This window comes from Drosophila subobscura, chromosome O (assembly GCF_008121235.1).
Source record: "Drosophila subobscura isolate 14011-0131.10 chromosome O, UCBerk_Dsub_1.0, whole genome shotgun sequence".
Lineage (NCBI taxonomy): Eukaryota > Metazoa > Arthropoda > Insecta > Diptera > Drosophilidae > Drosophila > Drosophila subobscura.
The window spans coordinates 7,011,473-7,028,534 of NC_048533.1; the positions used below are offsets into that span (position 1 = coordinate 7,011,473).

Below are 17,062 nucleotides of genomic sequence, written 5' to 3' on the forward strand. Positions count from 1 at the left end.
ATGTAGCGTTGAGAGGCGAAGGTTTGGATACTCTTGAAGATTTGTAGGTCTGGCGGCGTTTGCATATGGAAAACATTTCAAAGGGTTATAGAAGAATATATTTAAACCGTAATCTGATTCAGAGCTCTTCCTTTGGAACTTCATTTGCAGAAACAAAATTGAAAATTGTGTCAAAATATATCTCGAGATTGTAGTTTCGAGACTTCTCTCCATATCAAAAGCCTTTCCTAAATCATGTTACCCCTTTAAAGTGTATAAGAAGAAGTACGCAAACTTCGCGTGTAAACGGTTTTTATTTTATTTCTTTACTTTTTTTTTTACTTTGCTGCTGGCACTCTTCCTCCTGCCTCTCCTTAACATTGTGCTACCTTCTGACGGACCTTCTGTGGACGGACAACAGCCAACAACTGGGTGGCCAACAACCCACAGATCTTTGCCACAAATCCCCCTTGCCGCCTTGCCTCCTTGCCACTGCCATAAGTGACGCGGCCACTCTGAAGTTGGCTTCGGGGCGCTTCGCTTGCGAGACAAATGGAAATGAAGCGTTTATTCTGCTTTATTGCGGCGATAAGAAAAAATGAGGCATTATTTTCGTTGTTTCAAGGCAACTTTTTTCCAGTCACTTGGATCTCCACTCTATCACCCCAGCCCCACTGCAAAACATTCGCAGATATTTTCCATTTTGCGCCTTGGGGCGGAGCTGAAGCCTGACCACAGGTCGAGTCTGCGGAATGCCAGGGAATGCGGCAATTTCCTGGAGCGTCTCCGGTTTGTGGTTTTTCCTTTGGGGTGCGGTGGCCATGATTTGGCGCTTTACTTATCCCCCGTCTCAGCCATCCCATTTCTGTTGGGGGTGGAGCCTGAATTACTTGCATTTTAATGTGCCGCAAATCGAGCAGAAGAAAAATCTAAGAATATTTCAATTTGCTGTGCTGAAACTCAAATGAAAGCATACTGAGCCCAGAGACTTTTATTGCATTTAAAAAACAGTAACGAAGGAAGGTAATTTTTGATGAAAATGTTTCCAATAAAAGAAAGATTAAAAAGTTATCCTAGAGGGTAAAAATATTACAATTCGCTGCCCAACTTCATAATGGCTTCCATTGCCACCAGCCATTCCCCACCACACACAAACCAAATTATTACCCCCAACTCTTGGGGCTTTTGTTTTGGTTTCCATGTTCAATAACTCATCAGCAATAAACCGTGAAAATGAAACAGTAGCCAGATCAATCAAAGGCCAGAATTCAGGCTTCATTTCAGAGCAAGATCAATATCGTACAGTGGCTGCAACAAATGTATTCTCACATAGAAAAAGAGAAGCCGAACGAGTGGCGGGTGGAGGTGGAGGTGGAGTGGCGTGAAACCAATGCGATGATCAGGGAACAATAAAACCCCATTGCCAAAGCCGAACCAAAGCCCCCCGAAAAACCTCATCGCGCATCATTAATTATGCTCAGGCATTGCCAACAGCAAACAACAGAACGAGAGAAGCAGAAGAGCAGCAGAGACACGACACACAAAAGCTGTCAGCGCACGCTGCTGATCTGTCAAATGTTGCCGCAGTCAGCCAGCCAGACCGAAAAGAAATGCCCGAGAGATCCGTTCGTCAGTCAGTTTGAGCCTCTTGCCACTTGGCTGCTTGCCGCTTGCTGCCTGGCGACGCTTTTGTGTGCAACTCAAACACAAAATATTGATTAATCATAAAAAAAAGAGAGAAATAAGTATTTTGTTAAGAAGTCGGCCATTGCTGTGTGGCTGGTGCTCTAGAGTCCAAACTCTGTCGCTAGAGAGGAGGATAGAGTGGATAGAGTACTCGAATGAATGGAATAAAATCCATAGTTAAATGTATACCTGCGGAATCATCGCAGTACTTACCTAAGTGCCTCGCGCTCCTATCGCATGTTCTCCGAACAATCACGATGCCATCTCTAGGCCACATCATTCATACTCATTCATTCGCTGGACACTGAGAAGCTCTGGCTGCCGGCTTTTTGAGGTGTCAAGACTTCAAACGATCATAAGCTGATTTTTGGCCTTCAGCTTCAGTATTTGTCTTTGTCCGGCCCCTATCTGTATCTGTATCTCTGTAGCTGTGAGTGTTTGAGTAGCATTTGTGCGCTGCCTTACAATTTACTCGTTAAATAATTTTTCATGCAACCTGAAGCAAGGAGACTAATCATTTTCATTTCTATGGCGGCACGCTTTCTTGTCCATTGTTTGCGAAAACCGCGACAGCGAGAGGCTTTCCATGGTAGGCCCCTCCTATGTCATGTCATGGGGCCTATTGTTGGGTATTGCAGCTTCTGCTTTGGACACACAATTGGATATCCCACTGAAAGACTTCGAATGGGTCTGCTTTGCCCGAGAGACTACCTTGCCGATCCACCTGAAAGACTCTGCCTTGGATCTCCACCTGCGTGACTGCCTTGGGATCTTTAACATGGGCGTTAAGGTGGAACTAAGTATTGTCCAAACGTGGAGCACACCATAGTTTGCCTCTCTGTGCCTTCAATGATACTTTTCCGTGTAATCGCATTCGTGTCGAGCTTTGGTTTAGTTTTGGTATCTTGCGAAAATCAATTTCCGAATGGACAGAATCGAGGCTGGGCTCTTAAATTGACATTAATTTTACATTGACTGAGATGAAGCTTTAAGCAGTTTTTTTTTTCGCCGGCTTCTCTCCCATTTTTAATTCGCTTTCAATCTGGCAGACATGCAAAAACATAATCCACCAAGGGATGAGAGTATGGGAGAGCGCCAGGAAATGTAAATTTTCTATATGGCAGGGGCAGAGAGAGAGCGCGGGGATGGAAAAAAAGTTTCCCTCGCTGATTTTGATTGACAGCTCTTAGCATCCATCCCTGATGGATTTCATATTTTGAGCCAAGCAGAAGAGAAAGATGTGGCAGCAGGAGAAGGATGTGAATGTGGAGTGCGGCAGAAGGAGAAGTGGAATCCCAGCACCAGGCCAAAATGACAGCCAGCTCCAAGGGGAGGACGAGAACACAGGCCAGGGAACACGGCTTAAGCGTTGGAAAAAGTTTTTACCAAACAGCTTTCCTTTATATTTCCATGGCAGAAGAGCAATACATACATCTCTCTCTCTCTCTCTCTCCCTCTGTGTTTTTCTTTCGACAACACATGGTCTTTTGTATGAAATGACATTGTATCTATATAAAATCGTAAATATCGCAAACATATATATATTTCTATGTACAGTGAAAAGTCCATGGGCCATGTTGAAAGTTTTTCAATTTGTGCCGCTTTAAAGTATTCCCCCTGATTATATCTCTATCTCTCTCTGTCTCTTTGCTTCTTTGTTATTCAATTTTTATAAATGAATGAATGGGAAAATGGCGGAGAAAACAAACACAACTCAAATATGAAACAAATTTAAAATGGTTTGAAAATTATTTTTCTTTGAATTCGACGGCGCTGCTTAATGGCTTTTTGATAAGAGGAATGAAAAAAGGTACAAAATGTGTGTCATATAAAAAGATGTATACTTTTTCTCAATGCGAGTTGGTGGCGGAATATACCTATTTTTCTGACCATCTTCAAAATATGTGAATGAAAACTTCATGCCACGATTGCCACCGATAATTCCATTGGAAAAGACAGGTTCAGCGCCTACTCTGGAGATCCTATCTCTGAAAATACCTTTCCCTAAGATATTTACACATTTCCCTAGCATTTTCGTAAACATTAATCAAAAATTTTCACACCTCCAGAGTCGGAGAACAGCCCAGACACAGTCCTGATCAAAACAATCCTCCTCCCGGGGGTTCACAGTTTTGTCTGCTGTTTTGTTGACATTTGCTGGTCATGAAAAGTCATTAAATATATTTCTCTAATTTATCTTTTTCGACTGTGGCAGCTCTGTCGTGGCATTAAAGTAAAGTTTTGGAGCGGAAATGTTTGTCTGGGCCGACCAGTGTGCTGGGCTTATCCCCCCCGACTGTGGTTCAACCCTTTTTCCTTGCTCGCTAATTAAAACTAATCCAATGGCAAGGACCATCTCCCGGAGCCCATTCAGAAGTGTTGGGTTGTACTTTTCGCATAACTGTCAATCAAGAGCCACAATTAAATGATTGAAGACTTTCCTAGCCGTATTTATCCTTTGTTTTCTCCTCAAGATGCTCCTTTCGCATGGGTGGGGGGTTTGGTTGGGTTGGATTGTTGTATCCAATAAAATATTTATACTCCTATCTTTGGGTGCTCCCTTTTTTGTAGTTTGCGTCTTGAGCTGGTTTAGTTCTGAATGCATATCAAGTGGAGAGACAACAACAGATACTCGTACAAAATATTTCCATGAGAAATTGACTTTTTCCACAGCTCCATCGTCGTCTGCGTTCGCTGTCTGTGTTGTCTGTTGGCTGTTGTCTTCCTTTGGCCGGAATGATTAATGGTTCTGCTCTTTGCGCATTCGTCCGGCCCACACCGACAATAAGATATATCCAGCAGCTACATATTTGTATCTGTTGTAGCTGTTGCTGTATCTGTATCTCGTTTTTTTGCTGCTGCTGCTGTTGCTGTTCCTGCTGAATGAATGAATGAGAATTTTTACTGCAACGCGCATCAGCATTTGGCATTTCAGCTACTGACTTCTGACTGATGCCGCATCGGCATTGTCTACTCTTAGATTTTCTTGATCTTTTTTCCTGTTGATTGTGCCACCCGTTTGATTGAATTTGTCAGATACTTTTGCTCCAAATTTAAAAGCTTTAACGAACCGCAAGCACCAGGCATACTGTTCCTAGTCAAGGAAAATATTTCCCCCTTTCCAATGGCTAGACCAACACGAAAATGTACAAGATAAATTGAGGTCATTTTTTGCCATTTGCCAGCACCTTTGGTCAGGGCTTTGGGTCTAAGTCTGAGTCCGGGTCCGGGTCTGTGTCCCACCTTGTTGACCGCTCTTGTCCTCTGACCGGCCACAAATGTCCTTAATGTGCATCCTTATGGACTGTGGTCGTGTGTAAGTGGTCGAGCCCAAAAAATGGTTGAACAGGCCCCGTCCTACCATCTACTTATGCATGTAATTCGTAGTTAGCGTTGACCAAATATACAATTCATTCTGGAAACTCCTTGGCATGTGAGGGAAGGGCTACAGATGATTTAGTTGAAGCACTGGTGAGGGATATACACTGTAAGGAATGAAATGTTGAAACAAATGGGAGGTTTGCCTGCGTCTTGTGATGGCTTGAACTCTGCATGAATTCTATGGCGAAAAGTTGAACAGAATTCTTAGTAAAAGAATTTCAAGCTACTTGCAGATTTCTCCCTCTGTACTGATTATAATATTTCCCTTTTTTGCATCCTTCTTTCCTATAGCAACATTTGTGCAATTGTTGCAAAATTTACGCTCATTTTAATTTCCCGACCAAAGGTGCGGCAAATGCGTTAAATGTGCCCCGCTTTTCCAGGGCTTCTTTGTAGAGAGGTTTTTGTGGGTTTCCCCAAATAGAAACATAAATTTCCCAGGAGCAGCAGCAGCAGCAGAAGAAGGTCCTTGGGCGTAGTGGGCAACGGACAACGAGTGCGTTTAAGTGTTAACATGTAAACGATGCTGTTGAAGCAGTTAATAAGTGTATTCCCCCACACCTAGAAAAAGGACTGTAAATCATGCAAAAGTGTTTCCTCTACTGTCTGCTGGAATTTTGCTGTTGAAATTAATTTTATTTCCAGTCAAAAACCAATCTCTACAGAGATTTACGAGCAAATAATAACCAACTGATGATTTCTAATATTTAAGTTGAAGGCAAAATCCCCAAGTCGAGTGCCACAAAACCCAATCCAATCCCCAAAAGCTGCTGCAAAGTATCCTTGTCCTATTCCTATCCTCCTTCGTTTGTAGTTTTGCTGATAAGTTTCCATTTTGACTTTTCCGGCATTTCATCCATGCTGATGACATTTCCAATGTCTCTACGGCTACGGCTACAGCTACGCTCTGCCTGCTCCTCCTGCTTCATCTCTGGGGCCATGACAAAACAAAATTCATTTTGTAATTTCCAAGCCACCTCTAGAAAAGCTAGAGAGAGCCAGGAACCAGAAGCAGAACCAGAACCAGAGGCAGAGGCAGAGGCAGAGACTGGCCCAGAGCAGGCAGCTGTCATTTGCTTTGGGAGAGTTGCTGGGTTGGTTGGGTGGTTGGGTGGTGCAATGGTTCCGATGTGGATTCCATTTTGACCAGGCTGCAGAAATTGCATTCAACTTGGCTGCTGCCTAGAATCTTTCCCCACTCTTTCTCTCTCGCTGGGCCTCTCTGTGTGGCACTTTCGAGAGGGGCTTGGGTTCGGTTCGGGTTTTAGAAAATTATCTTTTTGCTTGTCGTCGCCAAAAAGGAAATCATATTTTCTGCTTTTGTGCACTTTACTTTTCAGTTTTCCCTCTGGCTGACTGCCGTTTTGGGCTCTGCCTGAGTGCCTGCCTCCCGCTCTGCCTGCGCCTGGCCCTCTCTCTCTCGCTCGCTCGTAAACAGTTTTCGGCTGCAACTTTTGTGCGAAATTTATGCTTTCATTCCGTATCTATATCTCTGGGCACTTTTCGCACAAGTACGAGTACGAGCACCCAAAGTACACGGTACTCGCACACTCCCGCCTCCGGGTTCGTTCTGGGGAAATGGCCTCTCCTCGCCTCTTGCCTCTCGCCACTCTCTTTTCTCCCAGCTGTCAGTGTGTGTGCCCCACCAGGTGGTGTTTATGGCATCCGCTTTGCGAGTATTGATGAAGGAACCGAACCCCGAGTGTTCGCTTCGCATCTGTAATTCAATCAGTGTCTATGTCTGGCTCCTGGTCCCAGCTCCCCCACGGCCCCAACTGCTGCCATTTTCCGCTATTGAGACTCTGTTTACGCAGCTCGTTCAACTGGAAATTTGTGCTGTTGCCAAAAGGGAAAAACGCGAAAATACTTATAAGAAAAATATTTTGCAATCGCATCAATGCAAATAAGGTGTGGAGAAATTCAATGGAGAAGTGTGGGGGGTAAAGGAATCAAATGTTCAGCGTTTCCTAAAATGATATGCGCATTTCTTTACTACCCAATGCGACTTTTATTTCGGGGCACATTTATTTCAATTCGTTCAAGTAGAAACAACTTTTTCGCGATCTTCCATCACTCGAAATTGTGCGAAGTTGGGCAAGAGAAAAGTTTTTATAGAGATTTTAAGTGCAGCTTAGTTAAGGGATAAAATGGGCTAGTCCTTAGCTTAGGGACTACTGAAAAGGCATAGCATTATTCGAATGTTGCATTTTATTCGATTTAAGTAAATAATCCATGAGATAGATGACTCTCGTACATTTTGGAATATTCTTTATAATTTGTAGTGTTCTTTTTCGAGTATGTTTTTGTATATTTCATAAAACTAATTTTGTATCTCGAGTGGAATTTCTAAGGCATTAGTTTGGTAATCAGCATACATTTTCTGGTATTACTCTGGCATTAATTAGGTATCCATTTCTTACATAAAACCCATTACGCCACGAATAAACCATATTCTTATTGTCTCTGAGTATTGCAACGTTTTTGGGGTTGTTTCGCCCACTTTCGAAAGTAAAATCCCGATTGAAACAATTTACATTTTAAACGCAATGATCTGCCATGGATTCACAGCCAAAATGTGACACAGTCACAGCCGTGCAGCATTTCCCTTACATCACACTTTATTCAAATTAAGTTCTCATCTCCGTGCCGTGCATAGGTCTGCCGCCTGGAAGCCATGTTCCCATGCTGGTTATTGCCTATCCACTGATTGCGGCTTCTGTTCGGTGGCCAAACTACTTGAGAGCCGCAGCGGCGTCTCTGTAGCCATGTCTCTCCATCACCGATTGATTGATTAGATTTTTGTTAATTACTTAACGCTCTCGGTGCTCTGAGGTTTTTCCCGAGCTGCGAAAAAGCAAAACTTACCGTCGCAGCATCAGCTGCAGTTTTTTTTTCGGTTGCGCGGAAGGAGAATCTTTGGAAAAGTTGCTGCCATAGTTGGTGAGCATTTCCATTGAATTAGTTATGCTCGGTGACGAACTGATGGATTGATTACAAGCAAAAAGATATGGACAGGAAGAGGGATTTTTCCAGTAAACTTTAAGTACGGCGAATGCAAGGATGTGTAGGTACATAAATGGTTTGGAAACAGAAAGCAGAAGAGATAGAAAAATTCACATTCACTCTCCAAAGTCTCAAAGAACAAAATGCAATTTCTCAATTGCAGCTGAATTCGTTCCAGAAAATGGCCTGCCCAGACGCCTCCGCACCGCGTACACGAACACCCAGCTGCTGGAGCTGGAGAAGGAATTCCACTTCAATAAATATTTATGCCGCCCAAGGAGAATCGAGATAGCAGCCAGCCTGGACCTAACCGAGCGACAGGTGAGTCGCTCCGCTCCCCATTCTTGGCAGCTCTCTGCAGAATGTATTCCAATGTATTCCGCCAATCCAATTTCGTGGCAGCAGCAGCTTGCACCTTCTCTGAAGGAATTCCATTATTTCGCTGACAAATTGCATGCAGTGCAGGGTTGACAGGCGGGTACTGCCTCCTCTCATTCCTGTCTGCCTTCCTGTTTCTCTACTTTTTAATTGCACACCTTGACGCCTGGAGTGAAGTTGAACTAATCTAATTTTGGTGTTTTGCAGGTAAAAGTTTGGTTTCAAAACCGCCGCATGAAACACAAGCGGCAAACGCTCTCGAAAACGGACGATGAGGACAATAAAGACAGCCTCAAAGGTGACGATGATCAGTCCGACAGCAGTAAGTAAAGCAAATACATACAAATATATAAAAACAAATAGAATTAAGCTCTTTAAATAATGTACCTCTGACATATATCCCTAAAGGATACATGAAACTGTACCGCACTCTCAATCGAACTCTTTCCTTTGGGGCTCTCCAGCTCTCCAACCAACAAGTTGTTCCACTTTTACTTTTCCTTTCCGCCTGTGGTTTTCGTTGAGAGGCTTTTACGGAGAAGAGTAAAAGATGCTGTAGCTTATCAATCATTGTCAGTGGTGGGATGGAACCACTCTCTTGCCACGGCTAACCCCTTTCGCGTGAGAGTTTTTGGTCCTCTGCCCTCCAGCCATCAGCTCCTCTTATGAAAACAAATCATCAATTTTCTGCTGCTAGTAGATGTATACCCACTGATTCGGCTTTTGTTTTACCTTTAATGCCAGACTCCAATTCGAAGAAATCGTGTCAAGGCTGCGAACTGCCCTCCGATGATATACCCGATTCCACGTCCAATTCCCGGGGACACAACAACAACACGCCGAGTGCCACCAACAACAATCCCAGTGCGGGGAGTCGTAAGTTTATTTAGCTCAAAGATCTGTATTAGAATTAATTAATATTAATAACTTCTTGTTTCGCTCAGTGACACCCAACTCCTCTTTGGAAACGGGCATCTCATCGAATCTGCTTGGCAGCACCACCGTATCCGCCTCGAATGTGATCAGTGCCGACTCCAGTGTCGCCTCCAGTGTCAGCCTGGACGAGGACATCGAGGAGAGCAGCCCCATTAAAGTCAAGAAGAAAGATGAGAATCAGGTAAGGACTAACACATATTTTATGCTTGAAAATCCTTAGTGAAATGGGAACCTCTGTGTCTCTGCAGGTCATCAAAAAGGAGGCCGTGTCCACCTCATCGAAGGCATCGCCCTTTGGCTATGAGAGTTCAACGCCGAGTTTGGTCAGCTTTCGGCGGGACTCGGATGCCGTCATCGCTTCCGCCAATCCTCCCCCAACAAAGGGCAAGAAACGTTACCAGAATAATGCCAATGCGATTGCCACGCCCACACCCCTCAGCGATAGTAATAGTGGTGGAAATGTTGGTGCCGGTGTTGGTGGTGCCTCAGCTGGTGGCTATTTCCCAGGCTACTATCCTAGTCCCAAGCAGCAAATGCAACAGCAGCAGCAGCAACAGCAGCTGCACCCGCAACAGCAGCAGCCACAGCCCCAGGACTATTATGGCAAATACGATATTGAATTCGCCGCCTCGCCGCACCACAATCCGCACAAGCAGCAGTCGACGCTGCATGCGGGCGAGTATCTGAGTCCCAAACCCAATGCTGCCACATTCCACCAAAACAACCAGCAGCAGCAGCACGAGCATCAATTCTATTACAACTACAACGAAACCAACGGTAGTGCGTACATGAACCACCAGCAGCAGCAGCAGCAGCAACAACACCACCACGTTGGTGACTTTGAGGCGCCACCTATCAACGGACCGAGTAATTTCAACAGTGGTTACTACGACAACATGAGTTTTCAACATCAAGCGCAGGCGCAGGCTCACCAACAACACCAATCTGTGGTTTTCCAGCAGCAACACCAACAGGCACCCATTAATCATCAGCAGTAAGTGGACGTTATACAGTGAATTTAAACTTTTATAACATTGGCGCGAAGAGATTTTTGGATCTCTTTTAAGAATACTGCTAGTCTCTATGGTTTTTTCTTTGTTCGGCTGTTGTCTGTGTTATGCCATAATGGCACTCTTGACTAAATGTAAAATGTATTTGTGGCACGAATTCTACATGCGGTTCAGGTCAGTTTCCATTTGCATCCGCTCTAGTAGCGCCATTTCTGCTATAAATAAATTTTACATTTAGTCGAGACAGCCATTATGGCATAGCCTAGACACCAACCACTTAGGCAGCCGCCATTAAGGCAAGAAAACCGCAACTGCCGCAAATTAAAATTCAAGTTAAATAATTCTCCCAAATTTTTACATTACAGACATATGCATCACCTGGGAACTGGCGAGGCATACAGCGCTCTTGGGTTGCAGATGGAGAACTGCGATGGCTACAATAATTTTGGCGGTCCAGGCTCCGCTGGAGCTGGTTCTGCGGGTGCTGGTGTTGCCGGCTACTACGAGGCGGGTCAACAACCCCCGGTACCGCCCACCCACACGCACACCCATCACCCACACCACCATGTTCAGGCGCAGGCGCATGCGCATCTTCATGCCCACCACAATCCCGCAGCAGCAGCCCAAGTGGGCGTTGGAGTGGGCGTAGGAGTGGGTGTGGGAGTTGGAGTCGGAGTGGGTGTTGTTCCTCCCCCACCACCGCCATCGCATATCCATGGCTTTGCACTGAATGGAGGAGGACCGTCCGTACAGAGTCAGGCTTTTGTCACTGGTGGAGGCAATGCAGGTGCAGGAGCCGCTGCGATCAGTGGCCTGGAGAACTCGAACAGCTCCTCGGATTTCAATTTCCTGAGCAATCTGGCCAATGACTTTGCACCCGAGTACTACCAACTCAGTTAGTTTGTGTAGGGAGAGGCGCCTGTACAGTTCTAGCCTAATTCTCCCCCTCTTTTGTGTGCATGTGTGTGTGTGAGTATCTGTGTTTATCTTCGATGTTGTAACCACATAGCACATATCTGTAAATACTATCCTCTAAGAATTAACCATAAAGAGTTCTATTCCATCTGTATTTATAATTAAATAAAACGAAATTTGATACACTTTTCTTTTGACTAAAAGTCAAACAGAATTTCGATTCTCTCTTGGAAAACTCCATTCAGAACTAAAAGAAAGTCCGGAAAACTGTAAATAGCTAGACAAATTCCACAACTAATCAAACAAGTAATTAAATACCAGAAAAATCTCTCTTAAAACTAAGCAATCAAATTAATTTCTTATTCTTTTGTTGATTTTGTGTGTATATATATTGAAAAGTAGCTGAAATCAAAAGTTTGACAGGAATACAAATTTGAATCCCTCCTACGATTCAAGTGCAATTTCCCTTTCAAGAAATATGATTTAGAATCTTAAGGAACACACTCAATTATTTCAATGTTTGTAATGTTTGTATGTTGCCTTTACAATTTCTCCCTCTAAAAAATACACCATAACTATTAAATAATTAAATAAATATGGCTTAAAATATATCTGTGTAAGGAGAAAGAATAAAAACTAATTAAGATATGAATATGAAACGGCAATTGAGTTCACATCTTGTACGTCCCCGAATGCGTCGGGTACAACTTCCTTAATCTCCCAATACGTACAGACATCCACAGCCATTGACAACCGATGATGGATGGGTGGAATGGTTCGAAAGGCAACTTAAGGCCATATCCCGCTGCTTTTCAACATTTTTGGATTACGCAAACAATGGGTGAAGCAAATCTCTTTTAAAAGGGGGAAAGAAATAGTTGTAGAAATTCCAAAACTAAACATGAAACTTCAACCTAAATTCAGGGATAACTTTTAATATATTTCGTTGAGAGAAAAAATGTTGATTTGATTAGGGAAAGTGCCAAAATTCATGGTCCATTTGGAACACTCCATTTGAAGCAGGCAAACAGAAGAGCAGAGGAGCTGAACAGCAGAGTTTTCAACAGCTTTTTCCCTAGAGACTGGCGAGCCTCCAACTCCGAGGCTCATTCGTCAACCAGCATTTTTGGGTTTTTGCCTGTCAACGTTTTAAGGTAGATTCGGGTGAGAGAGTGTCTGGACCAGGGACCAGGCTGCAGGAACCAGGAACAGCTAAGCCACATGATGCACATGTCCTGTCCCATATCCCAGTCCTCAGTCCTCCCGTGTCGTCGACTACGCACAATTCTGACAGTGGCGGTGAAAATTTAAGATTGATCACCAGGGCCGAGTGTTTGCTGGAAATTGGTTTAGCTGTTTGGGTGTCCCGTGTCCCTGTCGATGTCCGTCCAATATCCGTATCCGTGTCCATGTCGAGTGCTGGCTAAAACCTAAATAATGTCACAGAATGTCTGGCTGTTTGGTTATACCCCCAAAGGACATGGATAGGGGGAGTTGCCCAGCCGTCGGCTGTCTGGCTAAATTAATTTAATTAACAGACCACTCCAGCACGATGCCACAGCACAGCTCTAAGGTCACAACGAAACGAATTTGTATTGAAAATCATAAAAAATAATCACTTCAGTAGCGAACAGCTGGCCGTCAACAGCCGCACCGCAGCGCAGCTACTCGAATCGTATCTTGAAGATATTGTATCTATTGGACAACTGTTGAAAAAGAGATAAGTTGTGGAGCTTGTTAATTACAATTTAGTTTTGCTTAATTTCTGAAGGGAAACCCTCGACTCGGAGTTTTGTTTATGTTAATCGACGCGGCGAATGCAATCCAGCTAAGCGCTGGAAATAGTTTATGGCCATTACAATTACAAATTCCATAGCATAACCCCACCGCCCAACCAGGCTGCTGCTACTGCTGCTGCTGCTGCTGTCTCAAATAATGCCAATTAAACTTGCACACCGAAAACCAGTTCACTTACCACTTATCATTTTTCTTAGACATATTTCTTTACCCTTTTTGATGTATTTTATTGTGCTTTATTTTTGGCAGTAGCAGTGGCACCGCACCTGTGTGTGCCGTAAAACCTTTAAAATCTGCTGACTGTACGGGGCACTCACATGGTGCCTCTGTCATAGTTGTAGGCTTTGACTTGGGCTCTGTCTCTGACTCTGACTCTGGCCTGACCTTGATATACATACAATTATTGTTAGCATTGCGGCCTTTCTTGCTGGGCAATCATAACGAAATGTTTTCATGCATTTATTCAGCGATTTCTTTGATCAAAACCAAAGAAAAGTAAAAGTCCAAAAGGGGCAGAAGAATTTGTATAAACTTTGATCACCTTGAGGATCCAGCAAAATGAATTAGAAACTGCTTTGACAGCCTCCTGAATTTCTATTACGAAATTCTCCTACTTTCATTAGATCTCTAATAAGAATTCCGATAAAAAAAAAACAAAACTCAGTTTTAGATTTTTTTTTACTTTTTTTCGGTAGCCTATTGTTGTCTTTTGTTTATTGTTTACACCTAAACTTAAACACAAATGTGAATTTTGTCCAAAGTTCCGAAACGACGTTTGGTGGGGTGTTGCTGGATGGATGGATGGATGGATGGATGGGTGTGGTGCGACCTTCCAACGATTCAATGTTTCATGATGAGGGCCAAAAAGGTGTGCGGGCCAGTGTGCTAGCTAGCTCCGTCTGGGTTCTGGCCTAACGATCATCCTAGGATGGTTTTTTGTGTGTGTTTTGTATGTAGGTTGTGCAGTGGATTTGTTGGAAGTGGTGCTGATGGAAGTGGTGGCATGTGACTGGACCGAAATCGAAATGTATTATTTTCCTGGCATTATTTTGAGTACGCCGATGGCTGAAATCTAAGAGAAGGATCTGAAAGGATTCAAATGTTAATTCCTTGATAATTGGTCTTAATTGATGGGATTACCTCTGGACATCTGCCATTTGATGGACTGGGCGCAACTGCATCCAAAAGTACGTTATCCAAAAGGTAAGTTTTTGCTGGTCCGGCTACACCCCAAGCTGCTCCTGTGCCCAACCTCTTGGACTCAACACAAAACACTGAATGAGCGGCCAGAACCCGAGGTGCACTATTTATACGAGTGCCTCAGAACGGACAGAGAGGGCCGAAAGCCAGTTTACGTTTACCCCCTGCTTGAGGTTCGACGATCCTTAAACTCACTTGATCGGGTTTTGTTTTTCTGCTGTGTGCTGTGCGCTGGTCTCGTCTCGTCTCTCTCTCCTTTTGTTTTTTAGAGCTTGTGCTTTCTGTTTTTGTCTGGTTGCATTGTCAGTTCTCATTGTAGTTGGGCTCCGTGCAAGATAATGATGATGATGATGTTGAGAAGGGTTCGGCCTCGGCTTCGCCATCGGTCGCTATCGATGAAGAGTCCAGCACCCAAAATCTGAAATCTTCCACTTGATTAGTCAGTAAAATCGCATCGGCAAAGGGGTTAAGAGTGAGCAGTCTGTAGATGCCAGCAGTTGGCTAGCTGAGATTGGAGAACTTTTAACCTTGGATCACCCCTCCAGAATCCAGAATTGTTCTTTAACGGCAGCAGGTGTTTCCACATAGATCCGAGTCCCCACATAAATTCCTATTTAACTGTGGGAAGCTAGCGAAAGCAGAAGCAGAACCCTTCAAACTGCAGCTAGAAACTGAAACAGAAACTGAATCGAAAGTTCCCCTAGAAGAACATTTATCAGTCATGCAAGTAAAGTCATGACCCCATAATTTCCGTTTTATATTACAAACAACAGATAAAAGCGAGGGATTCTTTGGATTGTGGTAGCGGAGTTCGAGTCCTTCGTCCATTCAAATGGAAATCTGCAAGACAAAGCACACGATTTTGTGTCTGCCCCTTCAGACAAAACAGACACAGAGGGCCCAGGGATAGGGATCGTCAGCAGGCCAAAGCAGTTCGTTGCCCTCGAATGAGCATCGCACCGCATCCTTAAAGGACCGCGAAACAAAAGTCCTGCCGCCTCGCTGGACTGCAGCAACAGCACCACAGGAATTGCATCGCTCTACGAGTGCGATTGCAGCAGCAATCCTTTATTTTTTTTGCATCGAACCCTATGATGTCTGTGAACTTTTTCCGTTGGCCGACAAAACAAGTTATGAAAAAAATGAACAGCAAATAAATAAAACAGCAAATCAGGATAATGTGAACGACCTTTGAGGGGTCCTTTACAGGCAGGCAATCCACGAATGTCCAGAGAAATACTCGCAGAGGAGAGTTGTCATAATGGAACTTGTGGAATGTGAATTCAGAGAAAGAGCTGGTGGAAACTGAATGGATTTACTTGGAGTTAGAACTGAGTGTTGATTAGTTGATATTGGGAGTGAATACTGCGAATCAAATGTATGCAGAAAGACTCTTCATTTATAGGGAGATTTCCCATAAAATATCTTTAAATTGCAAAGAACTCTTTTGATTTTCTTGATATGTGTAGTATGTCGTATGCATTTTGTTTATTGGTGCTGTCAATAAATAAATGTTCAGTTATGTAATAAAGCCAACAATTCTATGTACAACTCAGAGTCCTGCGGGTCCTACTATCATCCTAGTGGTGGTAGCTGACGGCGGGGGCAGCGTACGTGGAGTAGTGGGCGGCGGGCGCAGAGTATGTCACAGCTGGAGCGGCATGAGCGTAGTGGGCAACGGGAGCAGGGGCAGCATAGGAGGTGTACTGAGCAGGAGCGGCGTACGATGTGTACTGAGGAGGAGCAGCATAGTGAGCCACGGGAGCAACGGACTTGACGACAGCTGGGGCGGCATAGGATGTGTAAGCTGGAGCCACAGTCTTCACAACAGCGGGAGCGGCGTAGTGGGTGGGAGCAGCATAGTGGGCCACGGGAGCGGCGACGGTCTTCACCACAGTCTTGACATGTTCGAGGGGCACGCGGTTGACGACGGCATTGAATCCATTGATGGGATCAGCAGTGTAGGTAACGGTGCGCTTGTAGCCATCGGCATCGATCAGGGAGTACTCTCCGCGGACGACATCTCCGTCGCGCTCCTCCACCTGTCCCTTGTTGTCGCCGGTCAGCTTGTCATCGACTCCGTAGGAGAAACGGTACTGGGGATGGGGATCGTATTCCTCGGCAGCCTTGACCACCACCTTCTGGGCCACAGCCACGGGTGCGGCATGGGCATAGGTGGCCACCGCTGGGCCAGCGTGGTAGACCTGGGGAACTGCGTATCCGGCGCTGGCAACGGCCACAAAGGCAAGAGCGAAAACAAACTGCAAGTTGGAGAGTCGGAATGAGGTGTGAGGTAATCCATCAATCTGTGGGGGGAGAGCACTTACCTTGAATGCCATTTTTGGGAGGTGTGTGTGGTGTGGTGTGCTGTGCCGATTGGGTTCTTTACAGAAGTGAACTTGAGCTGCGAATGATACTTTTCTGGAAACAGACGTCAACTTTTATAGTAAATCAAGTTTGCAGCTCTGCTCCGGATCTGCCACGATCTCCGATCTGATCTGCTTTGATTTTGCTTTTGCTCTGCTCGGATTTGCTCTGCTCCGCTCTGCTCTGGTCTGGTGTGGCTGCGAGTGAGCGTTTTATTTTCGCGGTGACAGCGAAATCTATTTAATGTTTCTCGACTTTGAATGTACGTAAAACAAATTGCGGGGCAATAACTCGTACTTCCTGTTCGTGTGGCGCTAAGCTCTGTGGGTGTGCAAAATGCGAATGTCTGGCTTGGTTCTTTTTTTGGCCACAGATTCTGGAAACAAACAACTCGGCAGAGTGAAAGAGAG

General features: G+C 44.6%; 2 protein-coding genes and 1 long non-coding RNA gene across 5 annotated transcripts in view; 1 reads left to right on the top strand and 2 right to left on the bottom strand.

The window, feature by feature from the left end:
- LOC117898629 (homeotic protein proboscipedia) overlaps positions 1–11,890 on the top strand; it is a 32,322-nt gene extending 20,432 nt beyond the window's left edge. The window contains exons 4-9 of one of the 2 annotated variants that reach the window (XM_034808188.1): positions 8,213–8,370; positions 8,635–8,749; positions 9,172–9,303; positions 9,372–9,544; positions 9,612–10,357; positions 10,739–11,890. In XM_034808188.1, coding sequence (XP_034664079.1) covers positions 8,213–8,370; positions 8,635–8,749; positions 9,172–9,303; positions 9,372–9,544; positions 9,612–10,357; positions 10,739–11,273 — 1,859 coding nt within the window. In that variant the 3' untranslated portion in view covers positions 11,274–11,890. The remainder of the gene's footprint in view (positions 1–8,212; positions 8,371–8,634; positions 8,750–9,171; positions 9,304–9,371; positions 9,545–9,611; positions 10,358–10,738) is intronic. The other variant, XM_034808189.1, reaches the window with a different exon arrangement.
- A 1,869-nt stretch (positions 11,891–13,759) lies between these two features.
- LOC117898644 lies at positions 13,760–14,357 on the bottom strand. Its single transcript, XR_004649158.1, has 2 exons — positions 14,226–14,357; positions 13,760–14,170 (listed from the first exon to the last, which is right to left on the bottom strand). It is a non-coding gene; the product is annotated as an uncharacterized LOC117898644 (long non-coding RNA).
- A 1,397-nt stretch (positions 14,358–15,754) lies between these two features.
- LOC117898632 (larval cuticle protein A2B-like) lies at positions 15,755–16,685 on the bottom strand. Of its 2 annotated transcripts, XM_034808194.1 has the most exons (3): positions 16,613–16,685; positions 16,136–16,546; positions 15,755–16,000 (listed from the first exon to the last, which is right to left on the bottom strand). In XM_034808194.1, exons 1-3 carry the CDS (start codon positions 16,622–16,624, stop codon positions 15,866–15,868), a joined length of 558 nt encoding a protein of 185 aa, XP_034664085.1. In that variant the 5' UTR covers positions 16,625–16,685; the 3' UTR covers positions 15,755–15,865. The 2 variants fall into 2 exon arrangements, with proteins under 2 accessions (XP_034664085.1, XP_034664084.1); XM_034808193.1 differs by having other exon boundaries at positions 15,755–16,546.
- Positions 16,686–17,062: the final 377 nt, after the last annotated feature.